Source organism: Chionomys nivalis, chromosome 7 (assembly GCF_950005125.1).
Source record: "Chionomys nivalis chromosome 7, mChiNiv1.1, whole genome shotgun sequence".
In the NCBI taxonomy this organism is placed as follows: Eukaryota; Metazoa; Chordata; class Mammalia; order Rodentia; family Cricetidae; genus Chionomys; species Chionomys nivalis.
In genome coordinates this window covers 99674040-99696096 of record NC_080092.1, presented here as the reverse complement: position 1 = coordinate 99696096, position 22057 = coordinate 99674040, and the positions used below count along the sequence as shown (strand labels likewise).

At 49.0% G+C, this 22057-nt stretch overlaps 1 protein-coding gene across 1 annotated transcript in view; it reads left to right on the top strand.

Annotated features, from left to right (window-relative positions):
- The window catches only part of LOC130877100 (E3 ubiquitin-protein ligase RNF213-like), a 77782-nt gene extending 56432 nt beyond the window's left edge, over nt 1-21350 (top strand). The window contains exons 45-66 of the mRNA XM_057774002.1: nt 179-290; nt 1240-1450; nt 1631-1821; nt 2555-2677; nt 3391-3501; nt 4220-4462; nt 5189-5270; nt 5985-6019; nt 7496-7590; nt 9096-9255; nt 10004-10184; nt 11657-11748; nt 12236-12487; nt 14544-14676; nt 14926-15009; nt 15771-15951; nt 16168-16369; nt 17414-17491; nt 18200-18394; nt 18974-19063; nt 19153-19331; nt 20651-21350. Of these exons, the coding sequence (XP_057629985.1) occupies nt 179-290; nt 1240-1450; nt 1631-1821; nt 2555-2677; nt 3391-3501; nt 4220-4462; nt 5189-5270; nt 5985-6019; nt 7496-7590; nt 9096-9255; nt 10004-10184; nt 11657-11748; nt 12236-12487; nt 14544-14676; nt 14926-15009; nt 15771-15951; nt 16168-16369; nt 17414-17491; nt 18200-18394; nt 18974-19063; nt 19153-19331; nt 20651-20804 (3184 nt within the window). The 3' untranslated portion in view covers nt 20805-21350. The remainder of the gene's footprint in view (nt 1-178; nt 291-1239; nt 1451-1630; nt 1822-2554; nt 2678-3390; nt 3502-4219; nt 4463-5188; nt 5271-5984; nt 6020-7495; nt 7591-9095; nt 9256-10003; nt 10185-11656; nt 11749-12235; nt 12488-14543; nt 14677-14925; nt 15010-15770; nt 15952-16167; nt 16370-17413; nt 17492-18199; nt 18395-18973; nt 19064-19152; nt 19332-20650) is intronic.
- Nucleotides 21351-22057: the final 707 nt, after the last annotated feature.

Below are 22057 nucleotides of genomic sequence, written 5' to 3'. Positions count from 1 at the left end.
CTTGGTGTCACAAATCATGTGTACTGCCCCCCTCACCCAAAGACTCCAGGAGTTTGGGATGCAGTTAGACAGAGTGCTTGTTTGGTGCATTCTAGGTCTTGGGTTAGAGCTTACAGAGGGTGGGGTATGGGTTTCCCATAAACTGACATAAGCAGGAACCATGTGTCTCTTTCCACAGCTTCCATGAGGTGAAGGATTACATCCAGAACTACTTGACCCAGTTAGAGAACAAAGCATTCCCAACAGAAGATAAAACAGAGCTGTACCTGCTCTTTATCAGCTGCCTGGAGGTATGATGGCTGTCTGTAAATGGAGGTTTCTCTCCTGCCTGCTCGTTCTCAAATAACCTTTAAGAGGCTTATATTAATTATAAATATTTAGCCGATGGATCAGCCTTACTACTAACTAGCTCTTAAAGTTAAATTAACCCATTTCTATTAATCTGTGTATTGCCAGGCTTATCAGTACTCTGGCATCTTGCTCCTTGGGCATCTGCTGACATCTCTCAAACTCTGCCCTTCTCCTGTATCTCTGCTTAAATTTCCCACCTCACTCTATCCCGCTTGCCAATGGTCAAAGCAGCTTTCTTTACCAGGCAACGAGAGCAACACATATCCACAGCGTACAGAAAGACATTGCAAAGCAGCTGTCCCTGCATTTCTTTTGAAAACTGTTACCCACGCAGTTCGTACAGGGAAAGCATTTCTGGAAGCCAACAGGATGTCACTCTAGTCAGTACAACAGAGATGCGTCCTTCTGTGTGACTGCCCTCTACGGTGGGTGTATGGTCATGGGTTGCCTGATGGTGTGTCAGCACTTCCTATCCCTCGGGGGCCACTGTGGGGTGATAGCACTTAGTGATGTCCAAACCGTCTTCATTCTGTAAGTGACTGAAGTTTGCACAGCTGAGTTCTCAGTGATGCACTTCACAGACGGGGATGCATGCATTGACTACAAAGAACAAAAGCACCTCGGCCCGGAGTGTAGCACAGAACTGGCCATGGTTACCGTCAGCTCATCACTATGGACACTTTCTACCATCCCCATATTAACTACACCTTTCCCCTTGTAAGTTTGCTTGCTCTCACCCATCTTGCTCTGACACAGACAGGAATGCTACTTTTCCACGATTCCCAAAAATGTGCACTGCTGCTCTCCATGCGACTGCCTTTCCCACGCTCTACACGGGGCTTTGCTGATGCGGACTGACGCCCTGCTCTCTGTACCCTCATCCCTCAGGACTCCGTCCATGAGAAGACAAGTGCAGGCTGTAGAAGTCACAAGCGGGACCTGAGAGAGGAAGGCCATTTCCTTAGGACATACTCCCCCGGAAGGCGAGGCCCAGAGCCTGCCAGCACAGCTTCGGTGGAGTACCTGCAGCAGGTGGCCAGAGTCCGCCTCTGCCTTGACCTGGCTGCTGACTTCCTCTCGGAGCTTCAGGGAGGCTCAGGCAAGTGTGCTCTACAGATCCTTGACTTCAGAAGTTGGGGATGTATGGTACCTGTTCTCAGGACATGGCTGTCCTCTGTGTTCTTCCACCAGGGGGTTGTAAAGAGCAGGCTCGGGGCCTCTGGCCGGCTTTCTGATGTCCTCCCACCGTCCCTCACCTGCTCTCTCCCTGACCCCACAGAGCTGTCTGCAGATAAGCAGGGTTTCCTGAAGCATGTTGAGCAGTTCTGCACCCGCATCCAGAATGATTGGCACCGTGTGTACCTGGTGAGGAAACTCGCAAGCCAGCGTGGGATGGAATTCGTGCAGAGCTTCTCCAGGCAGGGCCATCCATGCCAGTGGGTGTTTCCCAGGGGTGTCATCGAACAGCAGGTGAGGAGCAGGGTCTTGGGCGTGAAGGGCAAGCTTCTTACAGCCCTGTTTGCAGCAGACTCTGGCTGGACTGTGCTGCTCACCTGAGCCCTCCCCATCCAGATGGGAAATGGGCATTGCCTCTGCTTCAGCATGAGTTAAACCACCCTACCGCAGGGAGATATTGGTGTGTGTGTATGTGTGTGTGTGTGTGTGAAGTTCTGGTGTTTTCAGGTTTGATTTCTCACGTAGCTGGATACAGAGAAGGTAAATGAATGTTTCTGCCCTGACAGAAAACTGTGTCCTTTCTACCTCTGGCAGCTGGAAGAGAACAGGAAGGCAGAGCTAAGAGCGATGACTGAGATACAAGGCTCTAAGGTCTCACTCTTGTGCCTTTCCTGGCGCGTAGAAGTCAGTCCTTACTGTAAAATGGCACTAACAATCCTGGTCTTCTTATTTTTATTATCATCATAATCATCCCCACCTGGGCTCAGAAGTGACAAACTTTTTGTCACTTGGGTTTGATGCAATGCTGGGAGTGGATAAAGCAAGCAGCTACAAAGTCAGCACAGGCCCTACCCAGACATCCAGGCTACAGAAGACTCAGATAACTCCAAAGAGAGTCAGCAGGGGTCCCTCTTCAGCCACCTCCATGTTTCGGGGGACTGTCTGGTGTTTTTGTCTGTCTAGAGTTCTTTGCAAATACCTCTCATTATCCCACTGTGATTAACCCTCTGTACTTCTGGGATTTCAGAAGGACGACCTGAGCCAGATGGACCGGTACCTAGTACATGGTGATGAATACAAGGCTCTTCGTGATGCAGTGGGCAAAGCTGTGCTCCAGTGCAAGACCCTGGACATTGGAGCTGCTCTGACGGTAAGATGTGTCTGGACTTCTCTCTGGTACCCTGGACATTGGGGCTGCTCTGACGGTAAGATGCATCTGGACTTCTCTCTGGTACCCTGGACATTAGGGGCTGCTCTGACTGTAAGATGCGTCTGGACTTCTCTCTGGTTCCAGGAGGACTCCCTGGAGGCCTGCATCTTCCTGCACACACGTCAAACAATAGACTGTGCAACTGAGCAGCCCCTAGAGTGACACTGGACCAGCAATCAGATGGCCTGCCTCCTGCCCTACAAGGGAAGCCTATGGCTGGAACGGGTGTAGTGACACTTGAGCTGGCCTGTCGGTACCGAGACTCTGGTGAGGAGCTGCTCCAGGCTCACTCAGGACTGCTGGCGGCTGGCACTCCTCACAGAGTTCCTCTGGAGAGTCGTGGCTCACACATGCTCCTGACTGTTCTGAGGATGAGGCCAGGGTTTTATTCCGACCTTCAAACTGTTCTCACTCTGCCTGTGTGAGTCCCTGCTCACTCTGCCATTGTGTTGAGAAGAGAAATCAGACACTGTCTCTGCTTAGGAAACAGTCACCAAGGGGACAGATGCTGGCTGTCTAGCAATGTGCATGAACCACGGAACCCTAGAGCTGTGGCCAGAAGATGCTCCTCCTTCCTCAGACATGTTCAGGGTCAAGGGCCTGAGAAGAGCTATGTAACCTCTAAATCTCACTTGAGCTCTTTGCCTCTGCAGGCCTGCGGAAGCCCCAAAGCCCAGCAGACGGCCTACTTACTGCTGGCCTTGTACAGAGAGGTGGCTTCTTTGTACCGTTCCCGCAACACCACCCTCCATCCAAAACCAGAGGTGAGCAGTCCAACACAGCAGGGCTTGTGTCCATAACCACATCTCTGAGAGGGATTTCTGAATTAAAGTCACAAACACAAATTAGGCTTATAATTCTCTATGATAGAGGTTTTCAACCTTACTAGATGGAAGACCTATTTTCACTTTAACCCAAAGCTTTCATAATTACAACTAAAATTGAGTTCAAAACTATAACATGGAACTGTTTCTATGTGAGGTCTATTCTCTAAGAAACTGCCCTTCAACTGTGATCATTCATCCACATTTACCTTGATGTTTGGTATTAAAATGTTGATGATAAGGCACAAACCATGAAATTTCAGTGTTGTTCTGTGTTTTCTGTAGTACTTGGGATGGCACTGTGCATGCTGGGTCTGTGCAGACCACAGCATCTCAGCGGGTCTGTTTTTCTGTTTCTGTTTTTTGGGCCAAGGTCTTGCTGTACATATGTAGCCCAGGCCATCCTCAAACTCATGAACCTCCTTCCTCTCCTTCCATGTCCAGGGACTATACATGTGCATTATCACACCCGTGTACAATGTTGGGGCGTGTGGTTTCTTTGCTTTTTGATACAAGGTATCATGGAGTCTGAGCTAGTATTAAACTCGAACTTCTGATTCTCCTACTTCTACCTCCCAAAGGCTCACATATGTACACTGTGCCCATCCCTACAATGTTGTTTTGAAGCATGTTTATGTTAAAACATCTTTCTCATCAGCAATGCGAGACTATGAAGGAATTCATTGAGGAAAGCGAGATCCTTTCCGCTCCTGACATTGGCTGCTTTGCCAAGTCGCTAGTGGATAATGCTCTGCCCCTGCTGCGGACCAGGTCTGCTCACAGCAGCCTGGAAGGAACGGTGACTGAAATGGCCGTCCATGCTGCAATCATATTCTTGTGCGGACAAAACAGAGTCTTGGCGCCCCTGAGGAACTTGGCCTTCGATCCGGCCAGCATGGCAGTAAGATCACTTCAGTTTTCCCTCTGTATCTTCAGGGCTTCATCCCTGTGGATAGCAAACCTGTGGACTTGGGAACCGTTCAACCCATGTGTTTTCTTTATTTTAATCCATCTGCCCACAGTGGGGGTGGGAACTTGGCCTCCCTCTGCTGTCTCCCCCAGACTTCTGAGCATTGTAGTATTCAGATTAGGCTGAAATAAGTTATACAGTCTGGGGAGTCCAACAGTGGCGGTCTTCACACTGGAGAGGACCAGAACCTCAGAGCTGCTCAGTTCATGAGGCCTCTGTAGTCCCAACCTGACACTGAAGGCCCAGAGGATTCCTGGAGAGAGACTGTTGTCCTTTACAGATGGCAGCAGTAGCAACAGGCAGATGAACTCTTCAGTAACACAGAAGCAGTAGATGAACTTACCAGCACGATGGGAAGGGAAACAGGCAAAGAACAAAGCTTTCCCAGGACCTCCTTTCATATGGAAAGATGCCACTCACATTTTGTGTAGCTGTTTCCCAGTTCAAATAACCTCGTTATGAAAATCCCTCATTTGTATGCCCAGCGGTTTATCTTTTAGCTGATTCCAGATCCAATCAGACTGAAGCCAAGATTAGCCACCATAGGCATCCCTGATAAATAGTTTTAGGCTGACAAATCAAGGCCTTCCTTGCTCTGGCCTAAGTTCTAAGGCTACATTGTCACTTATCCTGACCTGTCCTGATTTGGTCTTTCAGAATGCTTTCCTCCCAACAATGCCTGAAGACCTGCTGGTTCAAGCCAGGAGCTGGACGGGCCTGGAAGGTGTCCACTGGTACAGTAAGTGTTGGCATCGTGCTCGTCTGAGCACAGATGATCAGGCTGTGACTACAAAGGCCATGGGTTAAGCTTGGGGTCCACAGTTGCCTTTGGTGACCTGCAGGACAACAGGGTTATACAGGATCCATGATCTGCTTGCCATGTGGGCCTTACCCTCTTACATCTGAGTCCAGGCAAGGGGCCTTTTCTTTGTACTTTCTAGAACATTTCATTTTTGAGAAGAAGGGACTTGAACCACAGTGAAACTCATACAAAGACATCACAATACAGCAGTTTCTGACCCAAAGATAGCTCTTCTGATGTACAGAACTGGAGGGCAAGTCACGTGACAAAAGGTTTTGTGTGAATTTTGATGTTTCTTTGAATAAATAATCTTTTAAAGTATTTGTAACGTTGTGGCCAATAACAATAATAAATCCAAAGAAAAGAAAGGCGGAAAATACTACCCACCATACTGCCCAGTTAACTACGTGTGAATGGGGAATCTAATTTCTCTTGGTTTCTAAAACTAAGGTCAGACATTTCTCACTACCACGTGAGTAGCATAATAGCACGGGGCACAGGTCAGACACTGGCTTGCAATACACCGGGTAGTTCAGTTCCTATGGAGGCGCTGAGGTCGTATTATCCTTGGTCAGGATCAGAAGGGCAGAGTGGGCCCCAGTGGGTCATGTGGCCCCTTACTAGCTAATGTGTGTCGTATTCTTTAAACAGATTGTCCCAATGGCCATCCGTGCTCTGTAGGAGAGGTGAGTTTTGGTGTTTGGCTGGGTGGAAGGTCAAAATGTGCTTCCCCGTTCTGAGAATAGGTGGGGGGAAATGAAACCTTGCCCTCAGGCTTGCTCTGAGAACCACTCAGGGAATTCCAATAAGACTGACTGCTGAGGGCTGTTCTCCCATGGTCTTCATGAAACACTGTGCGCAGGCACCTGCTCTATGGTTTTCAGGACAGGCAGCAGCTTGCTTGGCGTCTGTGCAGTAGATTCTAGTGCCAACACCTACTGGAAGAGGGACAAGCTACAATGTTTCCAGACATTGTCTCAAGGCCATGGACCCCAAAGGGATGCTGGTTTGCAGTCAGGGATTCCTCAGACCACACAGCAGGGGTCAGGGAATGGGAAAGACATCCAAGAGTAGGCCCATGTAGAAGAAGGAATGTTATGGCCATCAGGGAAAATCCATGCCCACCCCAAGCCCTGTGCTTGCTGAGTACCGGGGCTACCAGGTTAGGGTGAGACATGTTCATTAAAGATGAGACATGGAGGTTAAAATCCAGAAGCAATCGCTCTCTTTTTCCGAGATTCATGTAATTGCTTGTCCATGAAATGTGGCAAAAAGAGGCTCTTCCCCAGACTGCTCTGGGCTATGCAGTTCTACATCTGGAGAGGTACGGCTGCTTTGGTGTGCTATGGGCCATGTCTTGTAGAACATATGCACACCATCTAAGTTTTTTCTGGTTTTCCAAGACGGGGTTTTTCTGGCTTTCCTGAAACTCAATTTTGTAGACCAGGCTGGCCTTGAACTCACAGAAATCTGTCTGCCTCTGCCTCCCAATTTGTGGGATTAAAGGTATGCACCATCACCACCCAGCTCCTTTTAACTCTTTTAAGGGGTTAATAAATATTAAGTTTGTAAATATTATGATTGTATTTAAAAAAATAAAATATATATCTTGCCTGGCAGTGGTGGCAAACCTTTAGTCCCAGAACTTGGGAGGCAGAGGCATGTGGATCTCTGTGAGTTTAAGGCCAACCTGCTCTACAGAACAAGTGCCAGAACAGGCTGTAAAGGGACACAGACAAACCCTGTCTCAACAAAAACAAAACAAACAAACTAATAAAAAAATAAAAATAAAAATATCCCTTGGATATAAAAGATCATGCTGGAAGCAAGTAACAGCCTGTATGTATCTTGGTGTTAGACCCTGAAGCCCTCTGATGAGTATACACGTCCAGGAAAGGGAAAAAGAGCTGGGTATGAGAAAGCAAAATGTGTTCAGGGTTTCCTAGCAGGTGCCAATCCATTTGGGATTCAAGCTTAAGTCTACTTTTGATAAAAAGTCTGCACTTACTCACGGTTAACATATTACAGTTAGTGTCCACCTTGTCCCCATATCAAACCCCCGATATATACACGCAGAGATGAAACAATCACAGTGACCTCCTATGGCTGAGCACGGTCGCTACACAGCAGCAGTATGCATGAAACATTATTGTTCACTCTAGTGCGGCAAGCCAATGGAGCAGAGCTTCTGTCCCGACTGCCAAGCTCCGATTGGAGGCCTCAATCACGTGCCGAACCCGAACTTCCATCCTATCAGGTACGTGAGCTGCTCCTCCTAGTAACTGGCCCTGGGCTTCAGGACTGTTCCTACTCTTTCTCCTAAATTGCCACTAACTTGTGACACTATCATACGTCTGGATCTATGTCATGCTTGCCACCAGGGCCAAGGTCCCTGTCATCAGGAAACCATAAGGTGCTGTCATTGGTCTTAAACACAGAGTAGCCTGCACATTAATACTTGCTAATACAGACATGTTCTGTGGGTCCTTGGGCTTACTCATTATAGAGGTTTGTGTCTGTAAGCAGATGTCCTGATTCAGAACAGTAGCTCCAACCAACTGAAACAGGATCTGCTTATCTCAGCACGTGCTGCCTGACTTACACTGGAAACTATCTTAGTTCTCTCTCATCTCCTTCCCACCCACCTGTAGTTTGGGGGTTTAGTTTGGCTTTTGTTTTATATTGTTTTGTTTTGCTTTTAACATAGGATCTCATACTTGGCAGTCCTGGTACTTGCCATGTGGCCCAGGCCTGTCTCAGCCTCTTGAGTGCTAGAATTACAGGGAAATGCCACCACACACATGACTTGTTTTTGTTTTTCAAGATGAAGGATGCATAATTAGACTTGTCAAATACTGTCCTGCCCTGGTCTGGGTGAGGGCTGAGTTTTAGGACACCCACACCACATTCTAAGACCCTTCATGAAAGTTGTCCCTTCTATAAGGGGGCACAGGAATTAAGGAGAATGACACCTTTCCCGTATGCTTGGAATCGTCTAGATCGTCCACAGTGCCTGTCACTGTATGAGCGTTGTAGAGAGACTTGTCCTAGTGCACTGTTAGGGAACAGGGACAAGAAAGCAAAGCTGCCCTGGCTTTGGTTTGTAGTTGCTTGGCTTTGAAGGGACAGAGGTTCTGTTCCAGCAGACGTCACAGTCTAAATAGCAGTCTGTTTCCCGGCTTCTGACACAGTGCAGCTGGTCACACACTTAGGATTGGTTGGTGGGGCTGATGCAGTCCACACATTCTGGTCCATCTGTGTGGTCAAAGCTTACAATACCCCAGTTGCTCATCTCCAAGACCTAGCAGAGTTCTCCACATGCAGTATCTTTGCAACTGAGTGCACACACTGCATCTCCCACCTACTACACATGATGTGAAATGGTCTGCACACCTTGGATCCCAGGTTACGACTGGGGAAATGAGAAGAACGTGGAAAATACAAACATGGGCACAAAACGTCCTCAATGCAGCTGCCCAGAGACGACGCCTAATTCTGTCCTGAGGCCTTCTCAGGGATCAGCAGCCATGGCCATTTCCTGTACCCCTTTAAACTGAGTCCTCGGGGAGTCAGCCAGCCAGAAGGCAGCTCTGAAAAGAAAATGATGCATAGGCAGGTGTCCCAGGCCAGAAGAAGGACTTTCAACGTTGTTTCCTCGGAGCATGGAGCCCTATCTCCCAGTCCTGAGGGTCTGAGATGCCCCTGTAGCTAAGAAGAGCTGCCTCGTTCAATCTCTCCCTTGTCTCTTCTCTTCCTTTCCAGTATTAATGAGGACAGAACACAGACCGGCCACGTGCTGGGCGACCCACAGCCCAGTGGTGAAGCAGTGGCATGTGACCGAGGGCTGTCCCCAGTGGTCTTCATTCTCAGCCGGCTACTCACTCACTTGGCTATGCTTGTGGGAGTCACTCAGAATCCCCAGGTACTTGTGATCAGCTGCTACACAGGGGAGGATCCTGCTGTTGTGTCGAGTCAGCCCTTTGCTCACCAGGGTCTGTGATAAGAGTGTGTTGTTGGTACCCAATCTGCCAGGTGACAGAAACCTAACATCTCCTGGCCTTCTCCACCACAGCATGGACTGGGATGAGTGCTGTCAGTTTATATAAAATCCATTTCTTTTCTTTTTCCCAGACATAGTCACTCTGTAGCCCTGGCTATCCTAGAACTCACTCTGTAGACCAGGCTGGCCTCAAAATTACAGAGATCTGTCTATCTCTGCCTCCCAAGTGCTGGGATTAATGGCATGCAATCCCACTGCCCAGTGAAATTTTGTTTTTTATTAATATTTTTCACAGTGCTGCAGAGGTCAGAGTTCTATTACTGAATAGTGGAGTTTGTTTATTTGAACTGATAACAATTTTCTACATTTCTGAGACTAGAGGTCAGCTGTACAGGCATGTCAGCACAGATTCACTTTCAAAGAGCAGCATGGGGAAGCTACGGTCATCCATGCTGCATCTCCCTCACTGCAGCATTAGCCAAGAGGAGGGAAGTTCAAGTTTGAGGCCATCTACTCTCAGACAACACCACAGGCTGCTTTACCTGTTTCTTCCACCTTTGCTGATACATCACGCAGAAGCCATGCAGGTGTCCTTCTCTTTCTGGCCTCTTCTGAGCTCACCACCTCCTCTTACACGAAGTGTTCTGAACTTGTGTTTTGTTACTAACAGGCCCTGATCAGAATCATTAAGCCTCAGGTTCAGGACCCACAAGGCTTCCTGCAGCAGCACATCCAGAGAAACCTGGAACAACTAAACAAGATGCTGGGCAGGAGTGCAGACGAGACCACACATGTGGTACACCTCATCCTGCGCTGTTTGCTCCTGGAACGGCACCCCGTGTTTGGCCAGAGTAAGCAAAGAGGTAAAGGCTAAGCTGGGCTGAGGGGTCACTTCTCATGGCTCCTGAGTGAGTAAACTAAACTTGAGCTAAGCATGGTAACCTGGAACCCTAGTACTTGGGAAGCTGAGGCAGGAGGATTGTTGTGAATTTGAGACAAGTATGGGCTTCACAGTAAACTCCTTTAATAAACAGAGAGGGGATGGGAGAAAAAGCATGAATTCTTACTGGGGCAAAGAGGCTGCTCTGTTCCCCCATCCATCCACATACCTAACAAGGACCTCTGACCTCTGCTTCTCAGGACTGTTTACACGCAAAGGCAAACCCACTGTGTTGGAGACACGTGTCCTCAAAAGCAGGCGATGTGTGTCCAAGAGTCAGTCACTGTCCTTGCTTCTGCTCATTACTAAAAATTCCATGGCTGTGCGCTAGCCCCAGAGTTGACAACTCACTGTTTCCATGTAGACAGCGCACTCAAGACAAAGCAAGCCTCTAAGTCTACTAGGAAAGGCAGTAAATGTCACTGCAGATGGCATTATTTGTTTTTTTATTTTGTTTTGGTTTTATGTTTTGTTTTGATTTGTTTTTTTCAGTTTTTCGAGATAGGGTTTCTCTGTAGCTTTAAAGCCTGTCCTAGAATTAGCTCTTATAGACCAGGCTGGCCTCATACTCACAGAGATTCCCGACCTGTGCCTCCGGAGTGCTGGGATTAAAGGCATGCACCACCACACCTGACTCACTGTGCTTTTTTCTTTTCTTTTTTTTTTTTTTTTGTTTTTTGTTTTTCAAGACAAAGTTTCTCTGTAGCTTTGGAGCCTGTCCTGGAACTCCCTTTGTAGACCAGGCTGGCCTCGAACTCACAGAGATCCGCCTGCCTCTGCCTCCCGAGTGCTGGGATTAAAGGCGTGCGCCACCACGCCTGATTCACTGTGGTACTTTATAATAAGGCAGTGACAATAGAAAGTGCCACCTGCAAACAGAGCACTCACTCCTCCTGAGCCTCTCTCCCCAGTCAGCATCACAGGGAATTTGTTCCATGGGTTTTAGTTGTCCTGTGATTTCACACAAATGACGGAGTCCTAGAAGACTCCACCATTCAGGATCTGCACCACCTTCATGGGACCTGTCTGCTCTGCCTGCTCTGCCTGCCGGTCTGAGGGGTAGCAGCTGGAGTAGCTGATGGTGGCACTGGCCTCTGTCACTGCTCCTGGGCTTGTGAGTTTTAGGTTCTGTCCTTAGTACTTTTGTTCAAATGGCTTTGTGGTGGCAGCAATCAGTCAGAGGACATGTCTGAGGTTGAAATGCTGTCACAATGTGGGAGCAGCAGAGACTGCGTCCGGGACAGTTCACATCCTTAGGGAACTTAGGAAAGGGCTTACATCCCCCACATAGGACTTTCTATTGACAGTTACTTCGTGCTTACTGTATGCAGGCTGCTATGGCTCTTGTTCTAAGCAACCCACACGTTCTTGTGTTATTTGTAGGTGTGTTAAATTTTAATGCAGAACTGTCAACCAAAGCATTCAGAAACAACTGGGAGAAGCATCTTGAAGCTCTAATTCTACCTGAATTGAAGGTGAGCTGTGATGGTCACTTAGCACTTCTCTAGGATAGGGTAGGGTCTCCCACATATCTATCGAGCAATCTTTGCCCATCATCCCTGGGGAAGAGCTGCAGGAGTCTCTACCAAGGTTCAAATTTCAGTGTCCTCATCCTCCAGCTTGTTTATCGTCACTGTAGACAGCAGCATCTGAGGGTGGGAACCAGACATTGTATCCTGTAGAGACGTGCTGGGATTCACAGTAGTCGAGGATGAATGACCCTTCTGTCAGAGAGGAGCAATGCACAGCACAAATAAAGCGAGGAAAGAAAAGCAACAGGTGTGGTCCTCTTAGTCCCCTGTGCACAGGGAGGGAACCCCTACAACAGGTACTGTTGGATTACAGCAGAAACCAGCAATGGGACAGGCAAGAAAGGACGGCAGCCACAGTGAGTTACCAGGTGTCCAGCCTGTGTGCAGCAGTGTCTCAGTTGGAAAATTCTGTGTCATTTTCTTCACCCAGCATCTTGACCAAACCTTGGCAGCTGTAAATGCTCTTATCAGCCAAGATGAGCGCATCAGCTCCAACCCTGTGGCCAAAATCATATACAGGGACCCAGCAACCTTCCTGCCTCACTTGCCCCAAAAGAGTGTGGTTCATTGCTCGAAGATTTGGAGCTGCAGGAAGAAGATCACAGTGGAGTACCTGCGGCATATTGTGGAACAGAAAAATGGGAAAGAAACGGTGCCTGTCCTCTGGCGCTTCCTCCAAAAGGTACAAATGACGCCTGGGTGACCTAGCTTTTTCTGTGCAGATGATCCCCAGGACCGAATAAACCCTGAACCTTTGTTCAGAATAGTGGTTCCTAGGGTGGAGCTCTGAGCAGCTGCCGGTGCTGTGGCTCTAACAGAACGTGGACAGCAGGAGACTCAAGGAGAGAGGGGAGTCTTCAGCCCTGGCTTGCAGTCTCAGGCAGTCTGAAGCAGAGTCACATGTAAAATACATAATGAGTTGGTCAGTGGTCATCTGAAGAGAAATTGAGGACCAGGAGTCTACTTGGCCACTCAGGAACAACAATGAAGATACAGGTCTCGAGCCATGTCTCCTCCTTGTAGGTTGGAGCAGGTGGCCATCTGCAGAGCCTGCTGACTGCAAATATTATTAGTATGTAAAACCTTCATCCCAACCCGTAGACCTTCTAGGCACAGACTGAAGTGGCAATGTGGGCTGGAAGCAGGGTGGAGAGCTATGAGATGCAGCAATCCTGTCTAAGACCCAGAAACACTCTCAGTTCCTGTACCCACTGGGGTCCTCCAGCACAGTGGTCTTTTTGTTTCCCTGAGAACCAGTGTTTACAGCCAGCAAGTGACTCAGAAACTTCTGGTGTTCACAGAAGAAATGACCTCATGTCAATGCTGTGACTTCTCTCGGGTAGTTTTCTTAGGCTGAGAAAGCCGGGGTCTGAGGCTTTGAAACAATAACCACTACTAACTGCTGGTCACATGGGCACAAGAAACCAGTTCTTTTGCTTCTCTTTATACTTTAATAATGATAATTATTAAACATATTAATATCAGATTAAGGGGTCCTGTGGGACATTCCTACACATGCACACAGAACACACTGGTTAAGCCCCCTTCCTTTGCCAACCTTTCTACCTCTCTCCTCCATCTGCTGCTCCACAGATGGGCTGAGAAAGCGGTTACCTGATCAAATCCCTGTCTTTCTGTCCACATGGAGCGCCCTGAGATGGTCCCTGGAGATCAGTGGAGTAGAGCAGTGATTGCTATCCTTCCTCTAAGTCAACTTCCCTTAGCCCGTACATATGAGTGTCTGGTGCTTATCTTTCTGTATCTGACTTATTTCATTTAATAAAATGACCTCCTGGGGCGGGAGAGATGAATCAGTCATTGAGAGCACTGACTGCTCTTCCACAAGATATGATTTCAATTCCCAGCACCCATATGGCAGCTACAACCATCTATAGTGGGATCTGTTGCCCTCTACTGGCGTGCAGACAGCCATGCACAGAGCACTCATGTACATAAAATACATAAATCTTAAAAACAAAGGTACAGTGACCTCTAAGCCAACTGTATCCATCATGTGCTCTGAGGCTGCGTGTCCGCCTCTGAGACATACACCACACGTTCTCTGCCCATTCGTCTGCTGACAGGCATCTAGGCTGAGCCTGCCTTAGCGGTTGTGTGTGCTCATGTGACCTCATTTCTGTGAGTGCATAACTGGAAGAAAGGCTAGACTGTGTGGTGATTAATGTTTACTTTTTGCCATGACAGCTGTTCATATTTATACTCTACTAGCAATGCTATTCCCTTTTCTGCACATCCTGGCCAGCATCTGTCCCTTGCTGTTTTCTCACTCACCTGCTGACTGGGTGAGATGGTTTTCCATCTGACAGGTGCATTTGGATTCCTGTCCAGAAACCACTCCTCACCCAGCATGGTTCCCTGTTTCTTCTGGCAGTTTTGGGTCCCACAGTTAGGTATTTGGTCCAGCCTGGGTTGATGTTTTACTGGATGAGACAGGATGCAGTCTTCAACACAGCTCTGTCCCGTTGGATTTTGGCACATAGGTTTGGCTCTGGGTGGGCTGTGTGTAGAACAGTATAACCCTACAAGCCATCTGTGGGTACTTAGTGAAAGAATGGGGTGGCCCTTACTTGTATTTAAATTCTAAGGTACATCCCTATGTAAGATGAAACACTGACCAGAATGGATCAGCAGCACCAATCCCCCACAAAGAATACGTGACCGACAGCATTTCTAAGATTAATGAGAGGCATCACTATTACCCATCTTCCTTTCTGCAGGAAGCAGAACTGAGGTTGGTGAAATTCTTGCCTGAGATCTTGGCCTTGCAAAGAGATCTAGTGAAACGATTCCAGAACGTTTCAGAAGCAGAGCACAGTTCCATCCGGGGTTTTATTGGCAGTCACCAATCAGGTATGACTCTGCCCAAGCTCTAAGAAGAAATCAGGACCCTCTGTTTACAGAGGAAGGGACGGGGGCTTGGTTACAGGTGCCATGTGTCTTGAGCTTTCAGCATGAGGTGAGGAGACACGAATTCCAGCCAGCTCGGCTGCAGCAGGACAGCACAGAGTTGGTTCTATCCCGAGATCAGAACTTGTACTGTGTGGATCAGAACTTGGCTGTACTGTTGTCATGGTTCTCACCAGATGCTTTACTCAACAGATGGGCTGAGAAAGCTGTACCATGACCGGATCGCTGTCTTCCTGTCCACCTGGAACGCACTGAGGCGGTCACTGGAGACCAATGGTGAGTGTCCTCCTCCCCCAGCAGAGTGTCACACAGGATGTGTGCGCACACTGCTCTGCGCGGAGCTCTGCCTGTTACGCCAGCACCACGCAAGCTCTCTAGGTGTCTCCCTTTGGAGCCTGTCTTAGTTGGAGTGACAATTGCTGTGATGAAACAGGATGACCAAAAGCAGGTTGAGGCAAAATGGGTTCGTGTGGTTTATTTCTTCCTCAGCACTGCTCATCATCAAAGGAAGTCAGGACAGGAACTTAAGCAGGGCAGAGACCCAGAGGCAGAAGCTGATGCAGAGGCCATGGAGGGCTGCTGCTTTACTGACTCGCTCCCCACAGCTTCCTTGGCCTTTCTTATTCAATCCAGGACAACCATCCCAAATATGGCAACACCCACAATGGGCTGGGCTCTCCTCCTTCAATCACTAATTAAGAAAATGACCTACAGCTGGATCTTATGGCGGCATTTTCTTAATCGAGGCTCCCTCTTGGAATCAGCTGGTGACCAGTTGATGTAAGACTAGCCAGTACAGGATCTGAGAAGTATGATGGCATTAGAGCCTCCCTCTTCTTGAATCCAAACCGGGTTTCAAGAGAACTGGAATCACTGAAAACTTGCCAGCACATCTGGTAGAGGCAAGACCTTAATACCAGGTTCTTGAAGTGTGTCAGCTGGTGGGACTGTGTCTGTGAGCCTCTTTCCCTCACCTTGATCAAACAGCATGGAGCAAGCCCTACCTGGCTGCTAAGGAATAACCCTGTCATTTCTAGGTGAGATCAAACTACCAAAAGATTACTGCAGCTCCGACTTGGATCTGGATGGTGAATTTGAGGTCATCCTTCCACGGCGACGGGGTCTGGGCCTCTGTGCAACAGCCTTAGTCAGCTACTTGATTAGCCTGCACAATCAAATGGTCAACACGGTGCAGAAGTTCTCCACGGAAAACGGCAGGTGTGTGCCCAAGTCAACAGGACTTGGTGCTTGTCCAGCTCTAGGCTCCTGAGCCTCTGCCAACTTCTGCTCTTCCATGGCAGACCCTCCGTTAGTTGCTCTCTCCAGAGTCCTGCACAGACATACAGCTTTCCCCTGCTCAGTTCACAGAGCCCGAAGCAGGGGTGTCTGCATGTGTCTGCTTTTGATATCACTCATGTGTCTTGTGTCCCTCAGCTACTCTGTAGACACCTCTGAGGTTACTGACCTGCATGTCATCCACTACGACGTGGAACGGGACCTGATTCCACTGATCGTCTCCAACTGCCAGTACCAAGTACAGCAAGGTGGAGAAACCTCACAAGAGTTTGACCTGGAGAAGATCCAGTGGCAGATCAGCAGCCGCTTCTTCCAGGGCAAGCCCAGGCTGACCCTGCAGGTAGGCTGAGCCTCTGCTAGTTATATGCTTGGTGTGTCTGTCATGAGTAAGGGACCCTTATTCATGTTTTGAGGGACACCACAGTGCACCATGCCAGCCACAGTCTCATCTGCTTCATCTCCTTGCCACCAAAGCATGCATGGCTACAGCTCCATCAGCCTCCCCCTGTGGTGATCTCAAGGCCTTTGGTACCACCCTCTGAAACTCAGTCTCCCAAAGGCATCCTCTCGTCTCAGTGGACTTAGCATTTAGTTTTTCTGACATAATTAAGGATACCACCAAAGAACTCTGCCACTGTTGCACTGGTCCTCAGCATTCTGTGCCCGGGTACCAGTATGCCTTCTGTGTGTCCTCATCCATTAACTGCCATCGCCTGTCATTCTAGCCATCTATCCTGGCTCCCTGGATCCTCTCTGTATTTGATGCCCAGCATGGCATCCTACTGCCTCCCTTTACCTGGCACAGAAGGCCCTATGGCCTGGCTCCAGCTCAGATTTCCAGTTACCTTAACTCTATTAATTGCCTGCCCTCAGACACAGGATTCCTGCCACCAAGGAACACAGTGGCAGAGCCACATCTCTGTTCCTTATCTGGAGAGCTGGTGATCCAGTCTGGTCGGATACATTACTCCTGTGCGTTTATCCGTGTCCATAGACATCCATTAGTTTACCGTGGAGTCTACAGTTAGGCTGTGACTTGTGCCCAGAGCGTTTCTGATTCACTCTGACAGCTGTGCTGTCCAGAAGAGTGACCTCCTTGTCCGAGTTCTAGACTTAACAGTTACTGAAGAGCTGGTAAATGGGCTGTCCTCCTGCGCATGGTCCTCTGGGGCTCCGTGCATACTCAGTGTCAGGCAGTATCCCTGAGGCCACTGCAGCACGGCTGGCACCTGCTGTGTCACTGCTTCCAAAGACAGCTTCTTTAGCAGACTTCCTGCAGCAATGCCGCCTTTCCCAGGAACACCCTGAGTAGCAGGGTCCCGCTGCTGAGGTACTGGGGGCCCACTGTGGATTTCACCTCTAAGAACTTTTCTCTCCCAATTAGGGAATACCCACCCTGGTGTACAGACATGACTGGAACTATGAGCATCTCTTCAAGACCATCAAGAACAAAACGGCACAGGTGCTCTTGACAACCCTTGTCCTTCTCTGGGAGGCTCTATTCACTCCAGATAGCTCCAGCCTCATCTTGTGTCCACTGTGAGCACTAGCGGCTCAGTGTCTTTTGAAGAACCCCAGGACTCCTATAAGCCAGGCTTACTACACAGGAAGCAGGGCAGCAGTTCACCAAGCTTTCTTGTTCAGTTTACACACAGTCATCAAGAGGAGCTGATTTCTAGTAACATATCACAGCTGGATGTGCTGAGGCTAAACAGCCAAAGAACTTAAATGTGTTCCTGCTCATTCCTAGCAAGTCTGAGAGGAAGCTGAATGGCTCTGTCCTCTCATAGGATTGTTTCTTTCTTATTGATTTTGTTTGTTTTTCGAGGCAGGGTTATTTTGTACAGGCTTAGCTGTGCTGGAACTAGCTCTGTAGACTAGGTTAGCCTCAAATTTACAGAGATCCATCTGCCTTTTCTTCCCGAGTGTTGGGATTAAAGGTATGCACTAGCACCGCCTGGCTATAAGATTTGTCTGAGGTTCAGTGAGATTGTCTCTATTACTGTGGAGTCTGTAGTGCTGCCTGCACTTAGTGTGCACCAAGAATCAGCCATGTGCTTTCTACGCAGCCTGTCCCAGCTCTATCTTGACCTGTGACAAAGGTATACTCTTCCCTGTTGGTGAGAAACAAGATGTCAACCACAACCCTAACTTGCATTTTGTTCCCCAGAGCCCACTCACCAACTCAGCCATCAGTGCCATCAGAGGACAGCTGCAGTCCTACAGTGATGCCTGTGAAGCCCTGTCTGTCGTAGAAGTCACCTTGGGTTTCCTGAGCACAGCTGGTGGGGATCCTGGCATGGACCTGAATGTGTACATTCAAGATGTCCTACAGATGGGCGATCAGACAGCACCGACCTTAAAGGTAAGCACCAGTGGCGAGCCTGCAGGAATATTCCAGGAATCCCAGTACTCCGGAGGATGAGGCAGGAAGATTGCCAGTTCCAGGTCAGCCTGGGCTACAGAGTGAGTTCCAAGTCATGGTATGCTACTAAGCAAGACCTCAAAGCAGAGAGGGGAAGTCCTAATGGAAGTAGTTGCATGGGAAATCACATGACCCTCCCAGAAGCTCCAGATTCCTACCTAATTCCACCATACATTCATGTCAGAACCCCAGAAAGGGGAACATCAAGAGTGTTCCTCACACAACCAGTCCAGCATGCACACAGCACATTTGAGAAGGAGACTGACCATCTAGGCTGTCACCATGTGTGAGCAGTGCAGATCTGTACAATGTGTGATGTCACAACTCTGCGGCAGAACTTGGGGACTGTGAGGGATGGGTCAACTCCTTTGTGGATGTGACCGTCTCATGACAAGGGAAACAGAATGAGCTCAAGACAGAAGTGGGGGAACATGCCTACGGTGTGCACTTAGACTCCTTAGTGCACAGGGGTGACACATTGGGACTTTGGCCTTCACCGAGGTTCTGCTTCGCTTTCAGGCCTTAAACAGATGTCAGCTGAGACACATCATTGCCCTCTGGCAGCTCCTATCTGCACATAAGTCAGAACATCGGCTGCGAATGAACAAAGTGAGTCTCACCTCTGCTTTCTGCTGTGGAGGGAGCAGCAAGCACCCAGGTCTTCCCAGGTCTTACTGTATGGCTTGTTGATCCTTCAGGAGCCGTTTCGGGAAATTGATGTCAAGTACAAAGAGGACCTCAGTCCGCGGCACGCAAGACTCCTCAGCACATTCCTGAATGAGGCAGGCTTAGACACCTTCCTCCTGGAGCTCCACGAGATGATCGTGCTGAAACTCAGGAGCCCCCAGGCTGAGAGCAGCTTCAACCCCAATTGGAGGTAATGGCCTTGTACAGCTGCTGGCAGAATGCCCTGCTGTCCAGTGGCCTCCCCTACACTTGAAGATACTCCCAACTTATCCAAGACCCTTTTCCTGATATTTTTCCATGATTTGCTATTTTGTACCTTTGGTTTGGTTTTCAGATTTTTAAGAAAGGATCTCTCGGGATAGCTTTGGGTGTCCTAGAACGCTAGAGTTCTGTAGACCAGGCTAGCCCCAAACTCAGAGATCCATGTGCCTCTGCCTACAGAGATCTGGGATTGAAGTGTGTGTCCCCCCATTCCAGGCGTCCTTGGTTTTAATTTCTTGCGTTCTCTCTTTGGTTTTAGTCCCTTGTGATTAAAACAAAGCAGGAGGTTCCTGAAATGCCCAGCAGGTTTGCTTGTTGCACACGCATGGTGACTTGTGTTTAGATCCCGGGAACCCATATTAAAATCTGGGTGTGGCTGCCTATGCCTGCAGTTTCAGCACTGGGGATGTGGGAGGGGAAGACAGGAGGACCCTGGGAACTTGCTGGCCAGCTGGAAAGAAAGTTCCAGGCTCAGTAAGAGACCCTGTCTAAAGAAATAAGGGGGGAAGTGAGAGAGTAAGACACACAATGCCGTCCTCTGACCACTGAACACATATGCACAGACATGTGCACACATGTACATACCACACACACAAAGGTAGGCAAACAGGAAGGAAGGCTGGGATGTAGCTCCTCGGTGGACTGTTTGCCTAGGATGCACAGAGCCCTGGGTTCATCCCTCAGTGCTACAGAGATGGGGCATGGTACACACACCTACAATCCTGGCACTCGGGAGTTAGAAGTAGAAAAATCAGAAGTTCAAGGTCATCGTCAGCTACACAGCAAGTTTGAGGCCAATCTGGGCCACACAAAAACTACAAACTCATACATTCCCCTTATATCAAGTACTCTTATTATGTCATACAAATATTCATTCTAGAGTTGGTAAAAAGCCACACCAGTGTGTACAGGCTAAGGAACACACTGAGCCATCTCTTCCAAGCATGTCAATACATGGGTCCAACACCAGTGTCTCCTTTTATCTGACATCCCTGATTTGGAGACACACAGTGGCTGGGCACATTTTACACTCATCATCCATTTGTGAATGACGCCTTGATCATTTTTCCTTAACTGGGGGCTGTTTATCTCTATTAAATTTTTATTGTATGTGTATGCTGTTTGCCTGCATACGAGCCTTTGCATCACTTTAATGTCTGATTCCCTGGGGAGGTCAGAGGATTCTGATCCCCTGGAACTGGAGGTACAGAGATGTTACAAACTCTCTCTTATTCCTTGCTTTCACAGCCTCAGGGGCACGCTAGTGAGTTACATGGAGACTAAAGACAGCGATGTCCTTCCAGAAGTGGAATCCCAGTTCCCAGAGGAGATCCTCATGTCCAGCTGCATCTCAGTGTGGAAAGCGGCTGCCACACGAAAACAGGACCGGCAAGCGAGGTAGAGCAGCTCAGCCTTCAAACCTGGCTGGAGAGGAAGGTCCTCCCCACCTCCCTTCATAGCTCCCAACACAGGCTGTGTCTCTGCATGAAGAAAAGTGGGGTCACCGCACTGGATTCCAGGCTTACTCACACCATACAAGCTGACGGCTTTAGAGAACCGAGCTGTTTCTGGAACACGTGCCTATCCCAAAACTTCCTCATGTATGATGATACAAAATTGCCAATCAACTGCCTCTTGTACATTCCAGAAGAAACTAAAGACAACCACAGTCAGGTCATGACCAATACTGACCCTCTGAAGACTGCCGGCCTCTTCCCCCATAGTTCATGGCCAACACTTTACTGCACAGAGAGAAAAAAGCACAGGAGCAGACATTTTTTCATATTCTAGTCTATGGTACAAAAAAGAATTTATTCTTCCTGCACATGTCTAAGAATAAATGTACATGTGTGTAATATGTACAGGAAGAAAACATGTATTCTTTCTGTACATTTATTCTTCCTTCAAGTCCCTAAAATTTTGAGTGCTCAGCCGCCCCCCTCGCCTGTATGCCCGTCACTGTGGTTCCCTAAAACAGCGTCAAACACTTGCATTTGGGTGCTCCCTCCCCCATGGGGCAGTCATTCCCCTCAGACCTGTAACACAGTCTGCAAGCGCGTTGTATGTATTTAATTTGTTTTTTCAAGACAGGGTTTCCCTACGTAGCCCTGGCTGTCCTGGAACTCACTCTGTAAACCAGGCTGGTCTGAACACAAGAGATCCCCCTGCCTCTGCCTCCCCAGCGCTGGAATTAAAGGTGTGCGCCACCCTGGCCCGAGAACCTCGCGTTCCTTGATCTTTTGAATTGTTATTTCGGCCTGAGGGCGTCTCGCAGCCTACACAGCTGGGGAGAATCTACAGCAAAGGTGCCCCTCTCCCTTTACTCTAAAGGTTACAGAGAGGTTGTCTGCTCAGCAAGCTGTGCCCGGGCGCAAGTGCGGACCTGATGCAGAGGAACCGCGGCCCCGGGCTCAGGGTGTGCGAGGGACAAGGCTGCTTGTTGATCCTCCGAGTGCCGCCCACGCTCCCCGGGAGGCCGGAGGCTGGGAGAGCGCAGCGCTAGCGCGCATTTCCGAAACCGAGTGGCAACTACGGACGGGACAATGGCCTGAGGCGCCCCGGAACAGCGGCCTGAGGAGCCCCGACAGCCGGCGCTGCGGGGACAGCGGCCCCTGGCGGAGCCACCACAGCTGATGCGACGAACGCGGCGACGAA